The sequence below is a fragment of the Aulonocara stuartgranti genome (genome assembly GCF_965226115.1).
Source record: "Aulonocara stuartgranti genome assembly, chromosome: 14".
In the NCBI taxonomy this organism is placed as follows: Eukaryota; Metazoa; Chordata; class Actinopteri; order Cichliformes; family Cichlidae; genus Aulonocara; species Aulonocara stuartgranti.
The window spans coordinates 2,479,226-2,505,405 of NC_138950.1; the positions used below are offsets into that span (position 1 = coordinate 2,479,226).

At 43.4% G+C, this 26,180-nt stretch overlaps 3 protein-coding genes across 4 annotated transcripts; all 3 read left to right on the plus strand.

Annotated features, from left to right (window-relative positions):
- Window positions 1-1,111: 1,111 nt before the first annotated feature.
- On the plus strand, window positions 1,112-11,372 carry LOC309687854 (synaptosomal-associated protein 25-like). Its single transcript, XM_082503097.1, has 5 exons — window positions 1,112-1,316; window positions 4,839-4,989; window positions 9,865-9,906; window positions 10,533-10,581; window positions 10,856-11,372. Exons 2-5 carry the CDS (start codon window positions 4,906-4,908, stop codon window positions 10,975-10,977), a joined length of 297 nt encoding a protein of 98 aa, XP_082359223.1. The 5' UTR covers window positions 1,112-1,316; window positions 4,839-4,905; the 3' UTR covers window positions 10,978-11,372.
- Window positions 11,373-11,679: 307 nt separating this feature from the next.
- On the plus strand, window positions 11,680-15,033 carry LOC309686952 (synaptosomal-associated protein 25-like; the record flags this gene model as incomplete). Its single annotated transcript, XM_082501623.1, has 5 exons — window positions 11,680-11,704; window positions 11,950-12,061; window positions 12,973-13,119; window positions 13,364-13,508; window positions 14,968-15,033. The coding sequence occupies 5 exons, from the start codon at window positions 11,680-11,682 to the stop codon at window positions 15,031-15,033; spliced, it is 495 nt and encodes a 164-aa protein (XP_082357749.1).
- A 20-nt stretch (window positions 15,034-15,053) lies between these two features.
- Window positions 15,054-25,484, plus strand: LOC309687843 (uncharacterized protein). 2 transcript variants are annotated; one of them, XM_082503074.1, is made up of 7 exons: window positions 15,054-15,884; window positions 20,212-20,481; window positions 21,101-21,195; window positions 21,648-21,804; window positions 22,940-23,119; window positions 23,380-23,427; window positions 23,910-25,484. In XM_082503074.1, the coding sequence occupies exons 2-7, from the start codon at window positions 20,340-20,342 to the stop codon at window positions 24,785-24,787; spliced, it is 1,500 nt and encodes a 499-aa protein (XP_082359200.1). In that variant the 5' UTR covers window positions 15,054-15,884; window positions 20,212-20,339; the 3' UTR covers window positions 24,788-25,484. The 2 variants fall into 2 exon arrangements, with proteins under 2 accessions (XP_082359200.1, XP_082359199.1); XM_082503073.1 differs by lacking the exon at window positions 15,054-15,884 and adding an exon at window positions 16,325-16,568.
- The last annotated feature ends 696 nt before the right edge of the window (window positions 25,485-26,180 follow it).

The following is a 26,180-nucleotide window of genomic DNA, read 5'->3' on the forward strand; positions in this document are numbered from 1 at the left end:
CTGCATCTTAAGGATAAAGGTCACTCTTTCGAGGATGCCAATGTTCACATTTTGGACAGAGAGGACAGATGGTTTGAAAGAGGAGTGAAAGAAGCCATCTATGTCCACTGTGAGCGACCATCTTTGAACAGAGGCGGGGTTTACGACACCAACTCTCTGCCATCTATAATCCAGTTTTGAGATCTCTTCCCAGACGCCTTAACGCCCACTCACATCCTGGGCCATCTGACCTCAGGAATTCGCATGATAAGGTGGGGCCAGGTTTCACAATGAACACACCCGAAACTCCGGCTGATTGGGACCCACGCCCAGTTTCCCACCTTGGCTCAGGCGATTAGAGGATCATCGGGGGTCCTTTTGTCCCTCTGTGGGGGGTCACTCCCACTAGGTTTATATCTGGGACTCTCCACCATTTGACCTTAGAACTGAAGAAGCTTCTCGGATGAGAGGTGAAACGTCTTCAAGCAACTTAAAGAAGTCCAGACGCTTTTCTTTACAAGCTCCTTTGACTACGATGACCTGGATGACTGAGAACCTTCACAGACACCATGTGACTGACATTTAGACAAGTATAAAGACTTTTTCGGTCATGTTTAAAAAATGATGAGCGCCTGTGTGGCTGTTTGATCACAACTATTTTACAAACATGTCATTTAAAAAAAGTCAAATGTTTGACACACCGCTCAAACCACTGAACGTGATATACGTGTCTGCTAAACTTTCACCTTCTAAACCAACTTCATCCCAGTTTAAGGCTTCAGTCATGTCCAGTGTGCCATTTAGACACCTTTGGACAGGGTTTCTAATGCTTTGTTCAGCGGATAAACGGATAAATGAGAAAAACACCATCACTATGACGTCACTAAGAGAGCATTAACACATGTGTTTGACAAACGCAGGAAAGATGCAGATTTCATGGCGGCAGCTTCAAAACAATCAAAGCAGGATTCAAACTGTTAATTATGAAAATATTTTTTTGTAAAGTTTGCTAAACTGTCAGGATGCGAGCAGAGCTTCCTGCTGACCAGCGCTGAAAACACGCCCATCGTTTACCCTTAAACATGTCGCTGGTTCCTCCACCTTCAGCTGCGTCCTTGGGTGGAGAGAGGCGTTCAAAGCCGCTGCTCTCTGACGTCACGCTCAGGAAGAAAGTTTGGGTTGCTGTTTGTTGGGGGGCGGGGCCTGTGCGGAGGAGGGGAGCGGTGATGCTGAGGAGGAGTAACCGAGGAAGAGCAACAGGTTTCAGTGTGCTGATGGGTTCACGAGGACAGAGCACGAGCGTATGAAGAGGACCGGATGAAAGGTACGGAACACAGGTTCGTATGGACGTCATCTCTGAAAAGAGGCAGCTTCAAAAAAACTGTTTTTATTTCAAATGTAAAAGTTGGTCATCAGAGTGACCCAGAGGTGGGAAGTAACGAAGTAGAATTACCAGGTATCTCTATTTAACTCGAGCGTTTATTTTTCTTGTTACTTTTTACTTTGACTCCCCACATTTTTAAACAAATATCTCTACTTTTACTCTTTACGTTTTAAAACAGACCCGTTACTTTAAGTTCATTCATATTGTGTGTGCTCGGTGTTAAACAGGGCCGGTGTTCCAGATTAACTGGTGTCACAGGTTAACTGGTGACGGTCAAACAGGCAATAAAAAAATAAATATTTCATCTGTGAGACTCCGTCTTTTTGCTCTTGAACAATCAAATACTAAAAACTGTCGCGAGTGTACCTGGTGATATTCTCACGCACGAGTTGACCGCGAAAACGGCAAACAAATATACGTCACCACGCCGATTCACAGGGCAGCACGATGAGGAGAATCCTGTCTTCGTTATCATCCCCATCACTCCGTGTCAGCCTCACAGCTGAGGCTGCAGTTTCACTCGTGTACACGTAAATGAACTGCCATAGCCTGTGACCAGGTGAGCCTGTGACGCACACCTGCACCTGCTGTCACTACAGAACCAGAGGTAGCCAAGAAATCACAATGCGGTCAAAAAACAGTAGAGGAACAAAAGACAGCATGGTACCCGGATGTTTGATTTTAAAAAAAAAATATCCAAAGAGCATTTTTGTGGTAAACTTACAAGAGTGATGTCACTATACGACGGAAGTAGCTGCTCAGAACAGGTTGTACCATATGAAAAGTCTCCTTTTACCTAAATTTGATCCCAGGCTCATCTTCTAAAATAATTTTCTAACGTAGTCGTGAAAAAGATTTTGAATTGATATTAATGCTCTAAACTGACCAGAACAAACAGTCGTAATGAAGAAAAGAAGATTTGGCTTTGTGACACTTGGAGTGGGTGTAAAACAGATTTCAAGTTTTCTACAGATCCTGAAACTGTCACACGACTATCTCATCTACTTAAAAAGTTGTAAATGGTCAAAAATGTTGGGAATAATAATTAAAAAACATTAAATTTCAGCCCGCCTCTGTCCTCTGAAGGCTGTTAATGCAGAAATTATGAAGGTAAAGTCTTTCATGGCTTCATTAAACATGTTAAAGCTGATTGTGACGGGGTGAGGTGGGCAGCACTGAAGAGCCAATATTTAAGGAGGAATAATTAGTTTAGTGTCGAAAACAGATTTTCAGACTCATCTGGAGCCCAGGACAAAAACAGATTTACCACATGAAAAAAGATCTGTGCTAAATTTCAGTTTTCCAAAGTGGTAAAACAAATATTTAGACTCTTTAGTAAAATTCACAATCCCCCTTTAAATAATAGTAAAAAGTTGTAATATGAAAATATGGATCATAGTTGTGGATTTGAGCTGGAGAAGATTTTAATGACTTGTATAGTGCAGGTATCTATCTATAGTAGTACTGTGTAGTACATTAATACATCATATTTTGGGGGATGTGCCATGTGATGCCCCGCCCACTTTTGGGCACTCCTGAACATGAATGCTCATTATTATGCCTGTGATTAGGAAGCAGTGCCAAAGCCTGCATGTTTGTGTGTGTGTTGGTTATTTGTCTCTGGTCACTCTTAGCTAAGCGTGCATCACTTTAACGTGACAGCTGGAGGAGATACTGGTGATGATGTCAAGCTAAAGGAGGTGACTCTTTTCTATACAGTCTGGTCTGTTACAGAAGTGTTACAGAAAATCTAGTTTACAGTCAACCTGATGAACATCGGCCTTTAAAAGCCGAACACAGTCGTTTTCTTCTCTGTGTTGTGTCCCAGACTGAATACCTCTGTCTATTTTAGCAGTTTCATTTTGTAGACTAAAAGATTTATCAGTTTATGGTGCATAATATTTAAAACTGATTTTTTTAATATCAAGAACATCGTGGCTCATTTGTTCTTTTCTTCTTTCTTGTTGTTCCTCTTCTTTATTCCAACAGGTGGTGATTAGTGGTTGGGGCTAATTATGATGCTGCAGCCTGATCACACAAAGAGAAGTGTGTGTGTGTGTGTGTGTGTGTGTGTGTGTGAGGACTCAACACCTGGTTAGAAGCTGACATTGTGTGGACTCCTAATTACAGAGGAGGCAGTTGTTGTAAGAGTGAGGAGGGATTCGTTTTAGGCGCTTGTGAGAGCCGACGGCCGCACTGCATTCATGCAGATACTGTAACACTTTATAACTGAATTGTGGTCTTTTCTAAAGAGCCTTTGTGGGAGTTGTGCGAAGACCGTGTGTCTTGCCATCACAAGAATAACATCCAGTGAAAGAGGACGAAAATTCCTACCATTTCATATTTGAATGATATATGCAGAGCGAACGATCTGAGCAGGAAACAACGGGAAAGCAGGTTAAAAAGAATATGTGTGTGATGTCATCACTCTGCAGGGCAAACTGAAACTGGAGGTAAAAAACAGAGATTCACTCATATGAGCTTTGTTTTAGATGAAAATAATTTTGACTTGATATTAATGCTCAAACTAAGTCGTGCTTAAGAAAAGCAGATTCAGAGTGGGTGTAAAACTGAGCACTTAAACCTGAAAATGTTGTGTGAATATATCTCCTCTTCTTCAAAAGTTAGAAGAGCTCCAAAGGCTGAAAATATAACTAAAAAGCAGCCAGTTTCACACCCACCCCTGTGCCCTATAAGGGCCTGTATCTGTGGATATATAAGTGAGTAATGACTCTGATTAACCCCCGGATTAATCGGAGATGGTGGCTGGGGAAAGGGCGGTCTGGGTGTCTCTGCTCAGACCTGCGTGACTTGGACCTGGATCAGCAGCAGAAACTATGGATGAATTTAAGAAGAATGACGACAGGGACAAGAAGGAACCCGACAGTGTGCTTCAGTGCTTTTTACTGGCACACATTAAATGACTTATTCAGACTAAGCTAACCTGAGAGTTCATCCTTCTTCCTGTTTGGCCATTTGAATTGCTTGTGGTTTTAGCTGAAGATGATTTTAGTGTAATTTAGTGTGTTAGGTGTTTATGAAGAGCAGTGAATCACAAATAAGCTAGCCTTTAAGGCTGGAGGAAGGAGCTAAGAGAGCTTGTTTTAGACAAGAGACGCTGTATCAAAGCCCGTGCTAGACAAAGAAGGATTATTCTGAACTGTGGATGTTTCAGAACTATTCTTTTGATAGGAAATGAGTATTATGGGTCCCCTTGACCTTGAAGTATCACATTCATGTGTGCAAAAGGCTGCTGCAGCTGATGTTTTGAGTGCTAACTGGATGACCGTTGACAGTTACAGTAACTGCCATTAAAACGAAACAGTCTGTTGGATATAAAAGTAACTGCTTCTTAAAAAATAAATGTGGTTATCCTGAAGCGTGTTTGTGTAAGAGCCTGTGCTGCGTGTCTGCCTGCCTGGCGTCTATTGTCAGTCATGAAAAATAATCATGGCCTCGCTCTCACCCTCTCCAGCTGTTAAAGACACCTGATGCTGCAGTCTGATCCGCTCACCTGGGACTGAACACACACACAAACAAACATGGCTGCTAACGCACGTTCAGACCCGCCCATCCTCACAGAGCAGGAGGAGTTACAGAGAAGAGCCAATCAGGTCACAGATGAGGTAAGAGGATTATGATGGTAAATAAGTGTTTTATTAATTATTAACAACCACACATAGAAATGGCCGTTTACTTGTTACCCTTGTATCCAGTGCACATTAACCTGATAACAGCCGTTGACTCACCTGTTTGTGTAATTTACCTACTTTTCTCATGCCTAAAACCCTCCTGTGATTTAAACCGTCAACGACGGTCCTTCACCATTTTCAGTCTTAAGCCTTTTCTCCCTGACTGAAAGAAGATTTTTGGTCATCTCACCACGTCCTTAGTTTCCTTTGACTGGACAAAACATGTGCTGCAGACATGAAATATACTTCCCTCTTGTAAACGTTACTTACAAATTTGTGCCATCTCAAAAAAATTTCACAATTCATGTCCATGAGCATGAACAAATAAACAATATATCTCACGACCCGGCTGTAAATCCAGGAGCAGGAAGTCAACAAACGTGACAACATAAATGAAGGTTTGGAGGAAAATGGAAGCGTTTGGAATTCTGGAATTTTGTTGTTTATAAAAAGTGAAATAATTTCTTGATATCTTTTAACCTCTTTTGTCCCAACGTAAAAAGTTGTTGTATAAGAACTAAAGGACCAAACAAAGTTGTTCTAGTTGTGTCTGTGTAGCATATGGCTAAAACACAACCATATCTGTGAAGTGTATAACTCGAGCTGTGGTCTCTCTGTGGAGGCGAAAGGACTTCCTCAGCTCCACTAACCTCTAAATGTGGACACAGATTAGTTCGTATGAGACGGCACATCTGAAACATCAGGTTCAAGGACATGAAATTCATTTCCAGAATCACAAATGAATAAATTGGATGTTTGGAGTATTTCATAGACTGCCTTGAATCAGCAGGGGGATTTAAGTGATTCTACTTAAAAATAAAAACGTATTATTTCTTTTTTATATAGTGAATTTTATCAGGGATGCCAAATATTTCCTTTCAGTGCAGCCCACCATAGGGAGAGCAAAAACTGCGAATAAAGAGGGGCTATAATACACTTTACACTGTATTTTGCTTAAGGAAACATTATGTTGCAAGTCATTAATAATGAATCAGACTGCATACCATGACCAGTTATGGAGTATGGAGCTCCATACTGAGCCTGGGCTGTCTTTGGGCTCTAGGCTGGCTTCAGAAAAAGAAAAAGTTTGAATAATACATACAGAGAAAAACCCAACAATCATATGAACCCTGTGAGCAAGCACTTTGGCGACAGTGGGAAGGAAAAACTCCCTTTTAACAGGAAGAAACGTCCAGCAGAACCAGGCTCAGGCCATAAAAAGACATGGATAAAGACATGCTGTGGAAGAGAGCCTGAGATTAATAACAAGTATGATTCAATGCAGAGAGGTCTGTTAGCACATAGTGAGTGAAGAACAAACACCCAGTGCATCATGGGAAATTCCCCAGCAGCCTACACCTATCCGGTTGTTCAGTGATGACGTGACGAATCCTACTTCCGGGTCTAAAGTAGTCTGCGTTTAATATGGCTTTTGTGTTGTTAACATGTTTAATGTTATGTATTTTCTTCTATTTAATCTCAAAAAGCTCCTAAAACAGTCAGTGATCACTGTTGACCTCCCTCGGCTTTTATTACCGCTAATCATTTATTTAAGCTCAGTTTTTAAAACCTTAGGATGTAACTACAGCCCAGCCCATGCAGCAGTATATGAATGACTAACCTCGTATTGTGGATGGATTATCTCAGTTGTTCTCCTGGCTGAAGTTTGGTCCTTTTACAGCATCCTGCCATGCGATTACATTTGTTCCTGACCACCGAGAACACTCACGTTTACTTTTATCGAGTGGAAAAAAAGTTGGCTTGTTTATATTATGCTAACATAGCTGTGTCGCTAGCGGTCACGTAGCACATCATTATATACCAGCTAGCCCAACTTCAGTAACCCTACAAACGTCACTGCTGTTTAGTTTTCTGTCTTCATTTATGCTGGAAGTGATAACAGAGCTGTACGTTTTAATTTGTTTCCAAAACCCCGCAGGCAGGACATGCTATATTGTATTTAGATAGAAGCTAGCGAGCTAACTCCCTGCTAACTTCTAACTCCGTTAAATGTCATAAATTCCGTTTTCATGGATGCCTGGATGTTAAACTCAATTGTTACACCTGGTAGAGCAGAACGCTGATCATTTTATTAAAGATGAAAGACTTTAGACAGTTTTTCAACTCAGTAATGCCATAGTGATCGTTTGATATGGACCTGCAGCGGAGTTTAGGCCCAGACACGGCTAGTGACGTCAGACTGAACAACTGGATTGCAGCATAACTAAGGGAGGATTCAGGGTCACCTGATTCAGCCCTAACTATATGCTTTAGCAAAAAGGAAAGTTTTAGGTCTAATCCAACACGTTCTCATCCCAAAGCGTAACATTTTACGCTAGGTGACAAATCGTCAACATATTACGTTTTCGGCCACCCAACGCGTTCCTAAATGACGACATTAGCAAAATGAGGAAATATGAGAACTGTTTGGACACAATCTACACATGTTTGTTCATTTTCTTAAAAACGCTTTTCACGTCATTAAACTACTGGTTAAGGTTAGGGAGAAGGTTAGATTTATGGATTTCATCCATAACCCGGCACGTAGCATTAGAACGCGGAAGGTCTCCTTTTGCGTTCCTCAGGAACACCGCAGGATGTGACAAAACGTCGGCATGTTACGCTTCGGGAGTGAAAACGGTCTGTCTAATCTTAAAAGCAGAGATAGTTTTCAACAGTTACCTCACGGAGCATTTTGTTGCACGACCTTCCAATCCTACACTATATCATCATGACTACAAGTAACAGACTCTGAATTCCCAGTTCCAGATGTTATAGCTCCTCCCCTTTAAGGCCATCTTCCCTTTCTTCTGACTGGCTGCTCCTGTAAACAGAAAACGGGAGGAGGATATTGGGCCATATCCACTTATCCCCCGTCTGCAGTAGAAAAACGATGTGAAACTAAGCCAAGCCTGAATGTTCGGCACATGGGAATTACACGGATTCATCTTCTCCTTTGACACTTTTGCCATGTTTCATATGAACATGGTTTTACATGTGCGTTACCCTTCAGCTAACTCGGCCTAAAGAACGGATTGTGAAAGTGTCAGACCAGAACAGTGTAGTCGGGTATTTCCTTTGCCAACACATTTTTGAGGCTGGCAAGGAGCAGAGAAAAATACAATCTAACAGTGGTGATATGGACGGGAGCGAGTCACAGCAGCATCCTCAGCTTATACCCCGGAGAGCGTGTCACACTCTGTGTGTCAGTCAGAGAAACCTAATGAGGATAATTATAATTAGAGCATCTCAGCAATAAAACCAAGAATTCATAATAAACAAACTGGCAAGAAGAGTGACGCAAACTACTACACAACCTGCTGAGCCACAGAGGACACAGCCCTGCCTGAGGGGAGGGCCTCTTCAAGGGCACCTGGCTCACCTGGTTGCCTTGGAGACAGCTGGTCTCCATGTGCAACTGTCTGGCACAGATGAGCTCACAACACACACAGACACACACACACGCACACACACACACACACACTCCCTGGTGTTTAAAGGCTACTGCAGGTCAGAGACATGTGTCACCCCATCATCCCATCAGTGGGGAAATCCCAGAGGACTGACATGATATTTACACAACACACACACACACACACACACACACACACACACACAGACCTAGGGGTAGATAAACAGGCAGCTAGCAGTTTCTGCACATAACTGATGTAGACTGTATCCTCCTACTATAACCTATAATAACTCCTTAATGACACAAAGACGATTTTGATGGAAAGTTAAAAGTTCTTTTAACTAGAAATGACTTTCTAAACACATCAGATATCTTACTTGTTCCTGCTCCCATGTGTCACCCTTTACATTTGGAGCTGAAACTATAACACATTCCACAATACTGATGCTCAGAGATGGTTACTGAACAATAGTGAGGAGCGAGAACAAGTTGTAGCTTTAGATTTTCACACTTGGTGCGAGTGTAAAATGAGTTTGACTGCATTTTTGACAGAGCTTAAATGTGTTTTTACACCCTCAAGCTTAATATTTAAAATGTAGAATATTAACTTACTACCAGCTGCTGTCATTGTTCAGATGATGATAAGAAATTGCGTCAATATCTGGTATAATGGAGGACGAGGTCTATCTCGCCCCTGTAGGCGGCCACGGGTGCGCACGGACCGGTTTAGGTCCGACAGTATTTTCACGGACTGGCCTTTAAGGTGTCCCGGATAAATACAACAAAATAAAACCAGTGCTGGTACCAAAAAGAAATAAGATTTAGTCATAACACACGGGAAAAGACCCAGAGAAACGAGTTAACGATAAAAACCTGGTACCAAACGACTCATGGACCGGTACCGGTCTGTGGCCCAGGGGTTGGGGACCACTGCTCTACCAGAGGCCTGGAAGCTTGAGCTTCCTGTGTAGTGTGTGTTTAAGGTGGTGATCCACACCACTGACAGGACCATTAAGACCACCCTCCCCACTTTGCAGGACAGCTACGTGAAATGATTCACCTGCATCGTCTGCTGAATGAGGAGCAGCTTCTGACCTCACACCATCACACTGCTAAATCAGACTGAAAGACCTCCAAGACTCAGAGTCACTCTTGCACTTCTGTTACTGTCGCACCGTTTCTTATGTTGGTTGGATGCATTTAATGTATTTCTTTAACTTATGTGTAGCTGCAGAGGGGAATTTAAAGACTTCACTGTAGGTTGTACTAAACTTTAACTGTTTGTATAACTAAGAACAAAATTAAAGCTACAAAAATGACTTAATGGGCACGCAGTTCACAAGCTCATGTAATGTGTTGAATGTGAAATATTGAAGCAGTGATTTTGTGTCTTTCAGTCACTGGAGAGCACGCGGCGGATGGTTCAGTTGGTTGAGGAGGTACACACACACACACACACACACACACACACACACACACACACAATATAATCTAACAAAGACCCCCACAGTGATGGAGTGATAAAGCACAAACCTCACTGTGAACTTTGTCATCATCATCTGTAAATTAGCCTGCTGTGTTTCCACATGAGGAAATGGCCAGAGATCCATGTCAGGATGACTCTAACAAAGACGGATGCAGTGTTATGATTAAGTTTAAGCTCCTGGAAAATGATTTTGGACAAATGACGGCCGGGAGAGCAGAACAGTGAGGAAAGCAGGAAAGGATGTTTTTTCATTACTCCATAATGCACAGCATTCATGTCAAGTGCTCATACGTCCTTTATCCATAACAGCCATTTGTTTACTTTTAGTCACTGTGATCAGGATCGAGGTCATGTGATCTTACTGCAGATAAACAGTTCAGGCAGTCTTACCTTGTTGGCTTTTTACCATAAATCTAAAATAGAAAGAATTTAAAGAAGTGAGCATGAGCTCAGTGGATCGCCACGTGGCGTCTGCAGCAAACGTCTTTAAATCGATTTCCATATGTGCAATAAGAACCTGTTTGGAAACGTCGCTGGGGCTCCTGTCAGTAACGGGTTGTTATGTGTTCCATCCTCCAGAGTAAAGATGTTGGGATCAGGACTGTGGTGATGTTGGATGAACAAGGAGGTAAACAGGTTTTTCTTGGCTTAAATGTAAAGACTTGTCTTGACCATGAAATTTGAAATTTGCTGGGTTTCTTTGTTCCTCAGAAATTTGTGTTTATTCTTAAATTTCTCATTGTATCAAGTTTTTTTCTCATAATTTAGCCTTTTTGTGTAAATATCTCTGATTTGAGCTTTTGGTTTGGAAGCCTTGCCAGTACACATTGTGTAAACATGCCCATCTCTGTATTGATCTCTGCTCCTGCTGTGGCAACACCATAAAACTCCCGTTCAAACAGAGCAGTTGGAGCGTATTGAGGAGGGTATGGACTCCATCAACAGGGACATGAGAGAGGCAGAGAAGAATCTGACAGACATGGCCCAGTGCTGTGGCCTTTGTATCTGGCCACTCAGGAAGTAGGTCCAGGAACCTGCGTCTTTATCCAAACAGGCCCTAAAAAGCCCCGTACTGGTGCCCAGTTCCATTAAATGTGTTGCAGTGTTTATCAAATGTGATTAGATTATCAGACTCCTTCAGCAACGATAATCGTAATCAGTCGTCATCATCATAATAATCAGGGGCTTAAATTACTCGATAAGCCATCCTGACTGAATGATGTCACTCTCTGCTCGTTTCCTTTTGCCCAAGTATTAAACTCAAAGTTTTTTTTAATTTAATAATTAGTTTTAATTGAGCCATTAAGAATAAAATAATCCCAAAATACAAAGAATGCATGTTTTTACTAGTAGATGTTCAGTGAATCAAGATCTGAATGATATATATGAACAAACTATTTGGTAAAAGCCTTCAGGATGTGAATAACTACACGTTTGCTGTTTCTGAAGTAGAGATTTTTTGGCTTGAAGGATCAGAAAAATCTAATTTATAGACAAAGGCCTGTAAAAATGAACTCGATATAACAGATAAGCTCTGCATCTCTTGCATCTGATGTCTGTTTATAGCAGAACGGTGACAATGAAGAGTTTTCTAACTGCATGTGACTAAAAATACCTAAATTTGGATTTAGAAGACATATTTGTATAAATGTTCCTTAAAATCTTCTTTAAAAGAAGCACAGATGCAGAAACATCCTTCGTACATAGCCCGAGAGAAGAAAACAGAATGGAAGTGGGCACCGAGGTCAAAGGTCGTTGGCTCTGCACCGTTTGGTCCAGTGTGCTGTTAGCATTTAGCGCAGCGTGGTGGTGTTCTGTTTCACGTTTCTGGTGGCTGGTTTTTAAGTTCATAGTGCAGCCGCGTGGAAATACTTTGTGATTTTTTTCTTTTATTCCACCTCCCTCCTCCTCTTTCTGCCTCCATTCTTCTCGTTACGTTCCTGCTTTCTTTCACCTTTGCTCTTCCTTCATCCTGCTCCGCTGCATCCTCTCATAGAGCAGTTGGAGCGAATAGAGGAGGGCTTGGATCAGATCAACTCTGATATGAAGGAGGCAGAGAAAAACCTGACTGACCTGGGCAAGTGCTGTGGTCTCTGCTCCTGTGATAAGTAGGTGGAGATGTGTGTGGCGTGTGTGTGAGTGTGTGTTTGTCTGTAAACATTATCCAGAGGTAAGTATGTGAGATGTAGTCATAAGAATCTATTTGTAAAAACCTAAATTATACCTGATTCACAGCCCTGGGCCACGTTTACTGCAGCGGCTTCACCACAAACCTCAGATTTATACAAAAGGCACTTTTCCACCATATCAAAGCGATCTGTCAGCTCGGTCCTGTTATTATAATGTTAATAGAGTTGAATTGGTCCTGTAAGGTCAGGCTGCAACATTCAAACACCATCACAATGAGCAGCCATCTTATTCACCAGTTTTTTCTGGCGATTTCACACTTTCAGGGCTCGGCGTTGGTGTTATGGCTGCTGCCGTGTTGGAAGTGACCATATTTGTAGTTTTTGGCACTTCTATGCCCAGACGTTACTCACAAAGACAGAAAACCAAACATAGCAGGAAAGCTAAACTGAGTGTTCTTCTTAAAGAAACCACTCTGAAGTGCAGATCTAAATGTGATATAGTTCTTGTTCTTCCACAAACGCACTGATCAGGATGATCCCAGTGATACCAGTGAGCACTGGAGGTAAAATAGATGTTTCCAGTAAGGTGCTTTAACATACAGTGCGATGCTGACAACGAGCAAATAGCCTCGTGAGATTTAAACATGAGAAAACTCTTCAGATTTGGTTCATTAGTTGCTTTTAGCTTTTGCTGTCGGCTTGCTTTGCTGCTCTGATTTGCTCTGAAGTCGTCCAGCGCCATGTTTGTCGTGTTTTATGGTATAAATGGACCCTTGGTGTACCCGTACTGTAGCTGCAGGAGCAGTATGGGTACGCTGTGGTTCTCACGTTTCACGTTTAACAGACTTATTAAATTGACATCCATGGGGTCATCACTCTTTCTCTTCCAGACTAAAGGCTTTTGAGGAGAGTGGGGCATACAAGGCAGTTTGGGGCAGAGCCTCAAGCCAGGATGGCGTTGTAGCCAATCAGCCGCCATCATCTCGGGTCGTGGATGAGAGAGAACAGATGATTATGAGTGGAGGATACATACGAAGGTAGGGAGAGAGTGACACACAGAGTTTAGTGGAGTGTGTTATTGTGTGAGCTGAGAGACGGCAGCTGCATACACGGTTTGTGTGTGTGTGTGTGTGTGTGTGTCTGTGTTTGCTCTTCTTTACAGCAAACTGACATCTAATACTTAAGCCATCGCACACAGGCAGCTGGTCAAACACAAACACAAAAACTTGCACACATCTTTGCAGCATTAATGTTTTCCTGCTTTATTCCTGCCCGTGTCAGGGCGACCGGCGACGCCCGTGAGGACGAGATGGAGGAAAACCTGGCACATGTGGGCAGCATCGTCGGAAATCTGAAGAGCATGGCCCTGGACATTGGCAACGAGCTGGAAACACAGAATTCCCAAATCGACCGCATACAGGGAAAGGTACCGCCGTCCTGTTCTGCATGTACACCTCAGTGTGTACTAATCAAATAAAATTCATTTCACCAGACTCTGTTAAATGTAACAATTTAAGGGTGCTGGTTTAGCTCGCTGGGATGAACGTGCAACCATATGCCGGGTTTGAATCCGACCTGTAGCCTTTGCCGCATGCCTTCCCCTCTGCTTTCGTGTCACTCTTTGATATATCGCTCAAACAAAGCCAGATAAAGAGTAAATAGTCGATGATTACTTTTACAAGATTCTCAAAGCACCTTGTAGTAAACTCAGGTAGGGATTCGGAAGAGTAGGAGGCCAAGGAAGACATTAAGCGCTTAACTCCCACCAGGTCAGGGTTAGAGTTGGATTTTGTTTTAGCCACATGATGAATACACACATTTTACAAAACTGGAGGACTTTACATAAAAGCTTTTCCTTTGACATGTTCTAGACCGGTGAAACTCTGTGAAAACAGCCACTCCTAGAACATGCCAGCAAACCTCAGACTCCTGTATCTGGTTTTGCATCCAGTTCTCCAAGAACCCAGTTAAAAAAATAGCATGGAGCTCATGTAAAAGACAGCGTTATAAAGAGAAGAAGCACTAACAATGGTAAACAGTCAAACAAAAGAGCAATAGCTTCTCAAGACTATACCTGAATAAAAGCAACTGAAAATAGGTTCATCTTCAAAGTTGATTTCACAGGTTCTTATGTAGGAGGGCCGACTATTCCAGAGTCTGGAAGCAATGAGAGCGTGGCCTGGTCACCGTTAGGAGAGAATTCCCAGAAGTTGTTGGGATAATGATGGAGGCAAAATAAGCAGTTAACAGACCTGAGCAGCCATAAACAGGAGTGACGTGCTGTCTTTTCTTTGTACCAGTTAAAAGTCAAGCTGCTGTACACTGAACTATGTGAAATAGAGAGTGAGAGTGGAATTAGGCAATCTTATATACAGAGTTGCAGTAGACCAGCTGAGAGGTAGGTAAGGGGGGGAGAGCTGTTTCCAGATCCTTTAGTCAGACGGAGTTCCGTGAGTTTCACACGGATCCATCTGGGATCTTAGTGAGGAGAGAAATGAGGAATTATGGCAGTTCATCTCAGGCTTGTGCCCAGAGAGGGAGATGAATGAAATCAATAATGTGGCTTCTTACCTGACAGAAGCAGTTTGTGCTCTTCCCTTTGAGTCAGAGATGAAAGCAGCACAGGAACTTGTGCTAACAGCACTAAAGCTAAGAATTCTTATCTATGAACAGTTCCTTCTGAGCAGGAGGTGTTTGATTATATTCACCCTACTGTGTGTTGTTGGACTGTAGAGCTTGCCGAGCTCTACAGCCTTCCTTTGATTAACCAGTGCAATTAAGCAAACCTGAAAGTGAAAGATAGATGGAGAGCACAGCTGTTTGTGCCTGCCTACCACATTCTTGTTAACACTTCCTTGTTCTTTCTTTTTTCCTATCCTCTGCAGGCTAATCTCAACGTTACCCGAATCAGCGCTGCCAACCAGAAGGCTACCAACCTCATGAAACGATAGAAGTGCTCTTCCGGTCTTTTTCTATTAAACTGTGCTTTTGCGTGCCGTGCCAATATGCTGACCCTGTTATTTTAAACCTCCCATTTCTCACTTTTGACAGTGAAATGTGCTGTAAAACTCATCTAGAGGCCGTAAGGGGTTTAAAGTGGAGCTCTTTATTCCGTAACCCGTATTTTAACATTCCTGTTTGTTCCCCAAATATCATAATAGAAAGTCGTAGTTTTGTTTATTTGTATAAAATGTGACCTATGATTATTATAAGTCAGTTTGCAGTGCAATGTACGCTCTGTTTTACCCCTCAGCGTGGCCTCCTTTAGCTCTTGGGAACCTTTAATGGTCCCTGTGGGGAAAAAATGGGTCACTCCAGCAGCACCATCACTGCCAGCAGTAGCAGTAGAGAGCACAATCACACAAATACGTCAATTTGTGTGAAGAGCGGCTGTCCCTGCTGTGGTGTTATGAAACATGAGCCCATACGTCGCCTTTTCCATCTGCCGGACGGACAGGGGAATAACCGCATCTGTGCAGCAAAATGTTCTGAAAAGCAACCAGTCCAGTCCCAAATTACACAACCCTGTAATTCCACTTTCTCCAAAATCTGCCACTGTGGATGAAACACGTATGTGACGGCGCCCTCTGTCGGCCCAGTCGGGTATTGCCCAGAAGAAGGAAATACGTATTTCCCCACAATGGAGGATCTCTGGCGACACCAAGCGGACGCAAGCGGAACATGCATTCTTCCTGGCCTCTCCCATCTTCCTTCTGTCTCCATGTTGATAGAAAATGGTGGTGACACCAAGTGACGTTGTTGCTGATTTTACGACCCTGTCTCTCAGTCGTGCACATCAAAGGTTTGCTGACAATGCCAAAAGTCACCATATCCTAAATGATTTGTACTTGATGTCTGTGTTTGTAATGTTAGCCAATCAGGGAGATCCTTAAGTAAACTATGCTGTCTTTTTATTAGCTGCTAGGTTTGAAATCGTCCATTGGGTAGAAGCTGTTTTTTGTTTAATTATGTACTGATGAGTAATATAGTACAAATCATAGAAGTGTAGATGATGCTGACCTATGTTGACCTAAAAAGGCCTTCATGTGCGTAACTACAAGGTAACTACTACAGCTGAGGCTCACTTGTGTGTGTTTGCTACGATGAAATGTTGAAATGTGAACGTAATGAATAAAAAAATGTGCGCAGGAATATAGCGTACGTGATTTTGGGACTAATTAATTATGTGAGGCGGGAGGAGGGGCTGTGAGGGTGATGGTAGTCATTAAATATTCACCGTGTGGCTGAACGTGCAGACTTCGTGAGTTTGGTGACTGGTGTGTTGGGAATGGGAGTGACTGGTGCATACGCTTCTGCGGCACATGGGGGCGCGCAGCGGCCTGAAAATGTTGCGCGTTCGAGGAAGAAGAAGGAAAAAAACCACACGCGCTGCGTGAATAGAGTCTGCGCAATTCGCTTGTTCGCGTCACTCCGAACTTTCGGGAGAACCACGAAGGAAGGAGGGGAGAACAGCGCCATTTGCCTGGTAATTATTTACAGCATATGCGGCCTTTTAAAAAACACTGCACGTCACGCGGAATCCGCAATAGCAGCCCGCACGGGCGGCGTTTTCGCGCAAAGCGTACGAACGTGCTACACTGCGAAATAAAAGCGTATCGCCGAGCTAGCAGGCGTCTCCTCCAGCTCTGACACCGACAGTTGGAGCGCAAAGACACTGCACAGCTCCGCTTGTAATGTTCGCGATAATCCGGCTCGTGGTTACGGAAATTCGCAGGATTCGCACGTTTCGTCGTTTTCACGCAGCACCGGTTCAGCCCCGCGTAGCTAACAGACGCGGAGGAGTCTGGTGGGCAGCTCCCCGTGTGAACCATCAGGCACGAGCTCAACAAAGACACAGCACGGTCGCAGCTGATTGGTTCGCGTGGGTCACGTGGCCTGGTAGAACGCAATGTTTATCAGGTATTTAATGAGATCTGGAACATTAGTACGCTCTCGTGGATGTTTACAGCCAGCCAATCAGCGCCGGTCCGAACTCCGTGACGTAAACAGAATTCAACAGATTAACTAAAAGAAACAAAGTAACTAATAAAAGCTGCACTGACATGGTTACTTACTTTGTAACTGCTTGATATATGGATACACACATACATGTGTATGTAGAGGAATTTCCTACACACACGTGTGGGTGTCTTTAGGTTTCCTCAGAAAGTAGAAAAAGAATAATTTCTGAAAGACAGGAAAACAGTCATCTATCAGTGTTCGTGTATGTTAAAGTCCAGCCAGGAGGGGGCAGTATGGGGACACGAGCTGAAGGAAAAACGAGATGTTCTCGTCCACAGCCATGAAAGCGGCCCCTGTCCAACACTGCAGGTGGTTTTCCTGAAATCTGCACTGGCTGTTTATGGTTCAGTCACCCTGAAAACAGTCCACAGTCTGCTACGCATGCAGCACTTTTTGTCTGTGTTGCTAATTAAAATTAAGTTTTCACAACATAAAATCCATTTCTCAGAAGTCTTGTGTGTCAAAGGAGGAGACGTAGGTTCGGTTCAGCTGCACAGCTGTGGCTCAGGTGATAACATCTGTGAAGTCCAGTTTTATATGAATTCGTCGCAGTCGCTAAATTTGTATTTTTTTTTTTTGAAAGTATGTAGAAGGATTTTTGAGAACATAATTTTGTAACCTTTAAATTGTGAGCTGCGGGTACATTTAAAAGTGCCAGTGGATGACTGGACTACCTGCTTCTGCAGTCATTTTTAAAATTGGGAACATACTTGAAACATGCATGAAATATTTATGAAACTGTATGAAGAAAGTTTTGTCTCACAACTTGTAAAAAGAAAATGCCAAATTCTATATTCATCACTTCAAATATATTTGTTTCAGTGGATCAGTTAGTGCCGCTGGGACCAGAAAATTGGTCCAGTGAATAAAAATGTTTTGATTTTTTTCTTTTGTCTGAAGAAATTTAATGGCTTCACAGACTTAGAAGAAACAACAGCTCACAATAGGGGAAAAAAACAATATTGCTCAGATTCCTACAGAAACTACTCACTCCACAGCTTGGTAGCTTGTAATATGAACGTATTAGGTGTACCAGTGCTCTAAATGCTCACTAGAGTGAGCCGATGGCGCAATATGGCAGCCTCGCTTCTGTCAGTCTGCCCCAGGCAGCTGTGGCTACAACTGTAGCTGCCTCCACCAGTGTGTATGTGAGAGTGAATGAATAGTGGTATTGTAAAGCGCTTTGGGTGCCTTGAAAAGCGCTATATAAATCCACTCCATTATTATTATTATTATAAACTTGAGTGGGCAGATATACTTGGCTGGCCATTAACATACAAAGCTTGGAGGAATGGGACTGCTATCACTTCCCGTGATCCAAGACAGTAGTTACGCCTCTTTTCCGCTGGTATCTACTCGTCTTAACTCTGTTGTTAGGTTTTTCCATTAGGTAGTAGTACCTGGTACTGGTTACTTTTTTAGTACCTGTTCAGTGGGGGTTGCAAGTAGGGTTGGGTTTAAAAAATAGATTTTCCGATTCAAATCGATTTCAGTTTGAATAATGCGATATGGATTCATTAAATCCTGAGTCGACTTAAATATAAATGTATTTTTCCAGAAATGCCAGAATCTCAGGTTAAAGCTAACGAAACTATTTCAACAACCACCAACAGCTAAAACCGCAAACGATTAAAAAGCAGGTAATCAAAACCGCTTCACGTTTAGAAACATCGTCATGGATACACTCTTGTTTTGGCAGTTTTGCTTCCACCACGATAAAATTACACTTCCTGCACAGCTCTCTCTCTCTCTCTCTCTCTCTCTCTCTCTCTCTCTCTCTCTGTACTCAGAGACCAGTTTAGCATCAAAAATCTGTTTTCTGGATTATTCGCTAGCTTACTACACACCAGTCTACCGTTGTGTACAGCGCTGTCTGCCACACGTGACCTCCGACAAGAAGCCTCGTTTGTGTTCGATCCTAAAGAAATGTAAACTTTTACAAATGATGTCAAATTGCAAAACCCTCAGTTGTGTCTCTCATCAAACCTCTGTAACTTTGCTCTGCTTCACTTCAGCAGCATCAGGTCATGTTCAGATGTTGATTCATGGTTTTCTTCAGTTTTTTTTTCTATTGCAGAATATTTTAAGGTTTTCTGCTATAAAAAGCCAGGACAGGAAAATCTGCTTCATGTTTTTGTGTTTTATCCTCAGTTACTTTGACACAAAGGCATCTGCTCACACCTCTGATGAAGTCTCACAGTGTCAGCCTTGTTTTTATACATAGATATAAAATATGGATGTACGGCTAAATGATCAGAATTATAATATTTCTGACTGTCTGAGTCAAAATCAAATTGAATCATATCGGCACCTTGTGAATCAGAATTGAATCGGTCATGGAAATCCTTGACGATAACCAGCCCTAGTTGCAAAAATGTGACGTCGACAGACTGCATGCTGGTGACTGGCCAGGCTGTGGCGTTGCTCGCTGAGTCATGAGATTGTCTCCTTCAAAGAAATCAAAACTGCTATTTTTGAATCTCGGCCACAAATAGCCACACAACATCCAACACTCTGGTCCCCGAGTCTGACAGAAAGCCAGAGACTGAGCAGCAGGTGTAGCATCACCTCGAAATCCTCTTTTTGTGTTTGTGTTATATAAACATGACATCACAAGACTTTCAGCCACGTTACTTTGATGACCACATGCACATTTAGGTGGTGCTCGTTTGCAGTGTAAATCTGATCAGTCAAATCGAGTCATGGAGTCCATCCGACCCAGGCCTGCATCACAGCATGGGAAAATATGAGACAGGAAGCAGCACAACTAGCTGATTAGCAATGACTGAATTTTCAGAATAAGAGCGAGGGTTAGGAGACTGTTGAGTGTAACTCAATGATGTTATTATCTTACATGGATTAAATCTCACATTAGTCAAAATGTACTCATCTGTTTATGCTGAAATTTAAAGTTATTTTGTATAAAATGAAAAGATAAACTTTGATCTGCACAAAAGCTTATTAAGGAGCTTATTTAGAGCAATAATAAGGAATAGTTTTTAAACGGAGGGAAATATTTTGTATGCTTATGAAGCAGAGATGCTATTTCTGCCTGCTTATAATTCATTTTATCCTCCATCGTTTTTTCCTTTGTGTTTTTTCTGCAGGTCCTGTGCAGTCAGCCAGGCGTGTCTAGTCCCGACTGGCAGCTGGATCAGGATCAGCTAGTCGTGGAGGGCGGTGAATTTGGACTCGGTCTCTGTTTTAGTGGGCCGTCCGAGGCAGCGGTGGAGCCATGTCAGCCACGTGGCGTGAGGACGATGAGGAACTGAGGGTGGGAGGAGTAAAAGGAGCATTGAAAGCCAAAACGAGGTTCTCCTTCACTGAGGTCAAGCTGCTGCTGGAGGCGGTGAAGAGGAACAGATACATCATCCTCAGTGAGTAGGAATAAAAAAGTAGATTAGTTCTTTTCTATTTAGGAGGAAAGTCTTTGAGGAGCTGTTCGTAATAAAACGTGTGCCGTTGAGGCCATTCTGGTACGACCTACTGACCGTCCTGTTGGTCGTGTTTATCATGCGAGTGTTGAGCTCCTCAAATCTCTCATCACATAGGCTGATGGATGCCAGCTTCGCCACCTTGGGCTGCATTTGGTGACAGTGATCTGTATTCTGCTGCAAAATGCACTCCAGCCGACTGGCAGCAGGTGGAGAGCTGCTTCTGATGCTGCTCTGTCGTCCTGCTCAGAGAGGCTGCAGTCAGAATCCCTCCATCCTTTTGTTTTTGTCATCACGGCGTTTGGGCAGTTAAAACACAGGGACATTTTTTAATATTGTTTAGTTCAGGAACCCCTGACACCACTGATACAATCAGTCAGATGTCAAACATAACATTTGATTTTATTGTGAAGTTACAGGATGTTTTACTGGTCAGTCTGCCCTCTCTCTGTTTTTAGTGCACTGTGCTTTTAAAGATCCTTACCAGCAGAGGGAGCACGTGGGTCACCTTTTACAGCACTGCTGTGATTTAATACTTGAGACTGATTCGTTCTCTCTGTAGGGAAGTTTAACCAAGGTGTGTCGGCTGAAACGAAGAAACAGACGTGGGTCGAGATCACCAATCAGATCAACGGTCTGGGAGAGAATCACAGAGAGGTTTGTTTTACATCATTCTCAGCTCCAGAAAGTCCTTCGAAAGATGATTTGTGAAGTTGGCACAGTTCAGAGAAGCCCTGATCTGTCCTTCAACGTTTTGTTTTTCTGCATTACGTTATTAATTTATTCAAAGTCATGTAAAAAGAATCAGTTCTCCCAGATGAGCGAATTAATAGATAAGGCCATTCAGTCCTGCCACACCATGCTGCCCTCTGCTGTTTGAACACAAAGGCTGTATAAAACCTTTGCAGTTATACTCATACCAAACTTAACAATCACATAAGCTGAAAGTCTTCACTTCAGGATGCGATAGATTTATTTTTTTTATCGTTTGTGCTTCATAAACGACCGGCGGATTGTCGACAGTAGTTTAAGAACTTGCAGCAGTTGCAGGCAGTGTGATGGATGCGATATGTCACTCAGCACTCCTCAAAGGTTTTGTTTCCACTCAGGTGCGTCAGATCATGAAGAAATGGGCAGACCTCAAATGTGATGGGAAGCGACGCATTGCAGCGCTGCGGGGTCCCAACGGCACAACCCTGAGGAAGAAGAAACTGGGCCCCGTGGAGAGGATGGTCCATAAGATACTGATGATGAGTCCTAGAGGAGGTGAGGCGAGGCATAGAGCAACTCAGGGTTTAATCAGATTGTCCATTTTCTTTCTTGGGAAGGTTTCTAAGTGAGTGAAGTGACCCAGAAGTATCAGAGTTTCAGCCACAATAACAGCTGTTCAACTCTCCAAATCCGAAGGAAAGGCGCTTCACTGCTGCCTCCTTTCGCAAAGGATGCACTAAAATCCATCCTTTAGGAAAGGAAACAAGATGATGCCATCCAGCCCGTGATGAAAACACGTGTTAGTTTAGTTTCACTTCACTGCTTTATAAATTCTTTAATGTAATAGTCCTTTTTACCTCATAAAAGGCTGATGTTCTTCAGAGATTAGTCTCACCCCAAGCTGCCGTCATGTCACTGCACGCGTTGGCATTTCAACCAGACCTCATTTTTGTTTGTTTTTCAGAAGTTTGTCTCGACTTCACAGGTTTCTCCTGGTTTTTCTCACTGTGCCACTCAGCTGTCAGTGACCCAGCACCTGCTAGTGAGGTGATCTGTTGTTCGACAGCTTCACGGCGCATTAACGCCACCTTCTGGCAGCAGAGATGCTCTGCATCCTGCTAGGTGGCTGTAAAAACTGGTCTAAATTCGTACAGCTGATTTTACAACTGACTCGAGTTACAGCGTCGTGCATCACTGACACTGGTGTATATTTCATATTGCTGTGGCTTCAGTGTGTGTGTTCTGTTGTTTATTTTATTACAGATTTAATGTGCTGTGTACACAAACTGTGGTTAGAAAGTGTTTTTATCAGCCTGCCGGGGGCTGTGTACTTCCTGGGTCAAGTGCTGAAAGTCTAGAGAAGCGTTGTACTCAGCACTGCCCCTAGAGGCTAAGGAAAACACTGCATGCACAAACTGACTTCCTGAACTAAGTAATCTGTCTGATGTATTCTTTGCTGCTGCAGCTGGAAGCTGATCACATTACTGGCAGCCAATCAGCAGATGCGCTCTGTCCGCTGCCTCTCAAAGGCATTTCACTTTGCAGGATGGTGCTGCATTGTTAGCGTGGTCAGTGTAAAACTGAGAGAGGAGGTTACAGTGATATTTAAAAAAAGGCATCAGATATATCTATGAGGATCCGTCCAGTCAGAGTATCAGAATTTACTCAGATTTCATGTGTTGGTTTTCAGACGGCGACAGCGACCTGGACCTGGGAGAAGACGACGACTTCTCAAAGATGTGCAGTAAAGGGCTACCCTCCAGCAGTTCCCCCTACTCCTACCTCAGTCTGACAGACGGCACTCACACTTTATCAGGAGGACCCTCTTTTGAAATTTCACCTCTCTCCTCACCTGAAAAAGAACTTGGTGGTGAGTAAAGAAAAAGCTCTGGCAGCTCGATCGAGGGTTATTTGGACCAGACTCTGAGGTGTAAACCATGGAGCTTCAGGGTCCTGTTTTACATTTAATATAAATATGAAACGGTTGGTTGTGAGACTGATCTCCCATTGTCACCGACGTACAAATCGATTGTTTAAGAAGAGAAAAAAAAGTTCTTATATCCAGTTCAGATGTCAAAGCCTTCTTGAGGCCTTCTTGGACATTTTCATGACGTTCTCATGTTTTTGCAGGAGATCCTTTCCACTCCTCGTCTGACTTTGACCTGGGTGACGATGGAGGTAAGGACACTGTTGATACTTATTTTTTAAACCATGCAGTCCAACGTTTGGCTGCAAGTGTTAAAAATCATACATAATGTGCATTAAATGAATATGAATCAGGCATGACGTGGGTGTTTGAAAATGTTGTGAGGTCCTGTAAACTTCCTGCTTTCATTTGGCACAAGCATGAATGTCATACCTGAGCCTCGGCCATAATCTGATGGAGGCAGTGAAGTGAGGAATAAGAAATGAAAACCCTGAACATTCATCTTCTAGATTTGTGCGTTTCTTAGAAATTCCTGTAAAATGTGGAGAAACAAAGATGGTTTACTGCGTGTAGAAACACGATGTAAACATCTCAACGGTGCGGTTTCTTCTGTCCTCGTTTTAATCTGGTGACAGCATCAATGACAGTAATGAGAGTTTGCATCACCCTGCATGTTTCAGTGCTGCTCCTTTAAAGAATAAACTGATCCTCCTGTGGCGTTTGTCCTTCACAGAACAAATGATGGATTTTGATGAAAACGACGACTCCATGTTCTCCTACCCTTCCTCCGTCCGGCCACCCCCCACCTCCCTCGATCCTCTGCCCGATAACGCCCTGATGAGGGTGAAGCCCGTCTACACGTACTCCCGAAGCAGCAACGGCCAGAGCCAAACCATCCAGAACTCCTCCTCCTCCAGCAGACCTCCACCCGGACCTTCCTCCTCCTCAGTGGCTTCCACGTCCTCTGGCTTTCCTTTGGCTTCTGATTCAGAAGCTGCTTCATCCTCTGTTGTCCCCCCACCATCACGGTCCCCCAGCACCTCCAACAGACCTGGCTCCGCCCTCCCTGCTCCCTCTTCATTCCCTCCTCCATCATCTTCCTCTGCACCTGCTGCAGCCAATGGTGCTTCCTCTCACCCTCGACCTTCTACCTCAATTCCACCACCTGAAGCTTCCTCCGCGTTCTCAACAGTCACCTCTGCCACTATTTCCTCTTCTTCTCGAAGCCAGCCTCCTCCCTCCTCCTCCATCTTTCCACGCAGTGCTCCCACCTCAGGCTCAAGCCTATCGGACCCTCTCCCAGCTGGAGCGTCCTCACGCAGGGCACACGAGCAGGTCGCCCAGGTGGCGTCTCAAAGCCTGCAGCAGCAGCGGGCCAGCAGGATGCTCCTGACCTCGGTGTCTCAGTCTCTGGAGACGTTGGCTCAATCGGTCCAGCTGCTCGTGGAGAGCCAGCATGAATTCGTGCAGGAGTCCCTGCAGCTCCAGCGGGAGACCGTGGACATCCTGAGGGATTTCTCCAACACTGCACTAACCATGCTGAGAGACAAGGCCAGCAGCGGGCAGCTGGCCCACCATCACCACCGACATCATCCCGCCTCGCACTTCTGAAACCCAGAGGGAGAAAGGACAGGTTTGAGCAGTGCGAGGAGCTTCTCATCAGTCGGGAGTCTTTCTGGTGGGTGTTCCTGTTTGCTGCACACAAAAGCTGCTTTCCACTGGTGACTCGAGCACACGCAGATTTAGGCCCAGAGCTCAATTTTATTTATGTGCCTAAATCCTGTTTTGTTGTTTTCCCTTTTTCTAGTTTTATTTGTGTCAAATTCTAAAAGTTTTCCACACTGTAATAATCAGCATTTCTAAAGGTGCTGAGCTGCTGTAGTCTCACAACCGCCGTGAACATTTCCACACAAACCCAGAGTGACCGAGCGCATTTACAGGAGATGATACACTACGTGGTGCAAGGACACGATCTGCAGTTTGATAATTCTGCTTCCTGTGTGGACATGAGAGGAGAACACTAACCCTGCATCTGATCTCCAGAGCCAGGCTCAAGAGTCACGGCGCTCTTAAACTCAGACTGGCTCCATTTCAGTTTCCTGAAACACCAGAGGAGCAACACCTGGGGACAGGTGGGACAGGTGCTTCATGTCTGTAGTAAATTAGGATAAATTGTTGAGCAGAAGGAACCTTTTTTTGGGGGTTACTGCTGAATTTCGCTGCTGCTGATGAAACTTTAGCTGTAATTGACCAATAGATGAACTGAATCTCTTTCCCTCATTAAAAACAAACAGTTCTCTTTTGGTAATCTGTGTAATCTGCTTACAGAATGCATTCATGCACAAAATCAGATAAACTTCACTGTAGACACAAACAACACACCCAGAGCGTGCAGCATAATAAAGTACCTAAAACAGGAGGCAGCAGATATTAACGACTGATTCACAAACTGGTTCCCTTTAACCCAGTCAGGGTCTAAGCAGCCGTGCAGTTTTCAATAGAAGCTCCGCCTTTTATTGAACAAAGCTATAAAATTGCAAATGTGCAACCCAACAGTATCCAAAGTTTCCTGACTGTAAACCATTACAGGAGGATTAACTGCTGCAGGTGACCGTGACACCGCATCATAATGTAAATGGGAAAAACAAATGTGAGCTGACAGAGTCTCTTATATCTTTATAAATGTACTTTTGCAGCCTGGGCACCTTCTTTGTGTGCTTCCTGAAACTAACATAAATCAGATATTGTAGCTCTGTAACTTGTGCTGTGGCTCACACGTGAATCTTTAACTTATTTGCCTGTTTTAAGGACGGAGAAAAGCAAAGTTTCACAAAACGTTAAGAAGTCCAGTCGCTTTTCTTTCGAGGCTCTTTAGAGTACCGTGCCTTGCACTCAGGGAGGAACACCCTTCGACTGGAGTATGAAAATCAAGAATCAAGGAAACTAGCAGATTATAGAAACCATCTCCGTTTCCACCTAAGATGCACACAAAGCAGACTTATTT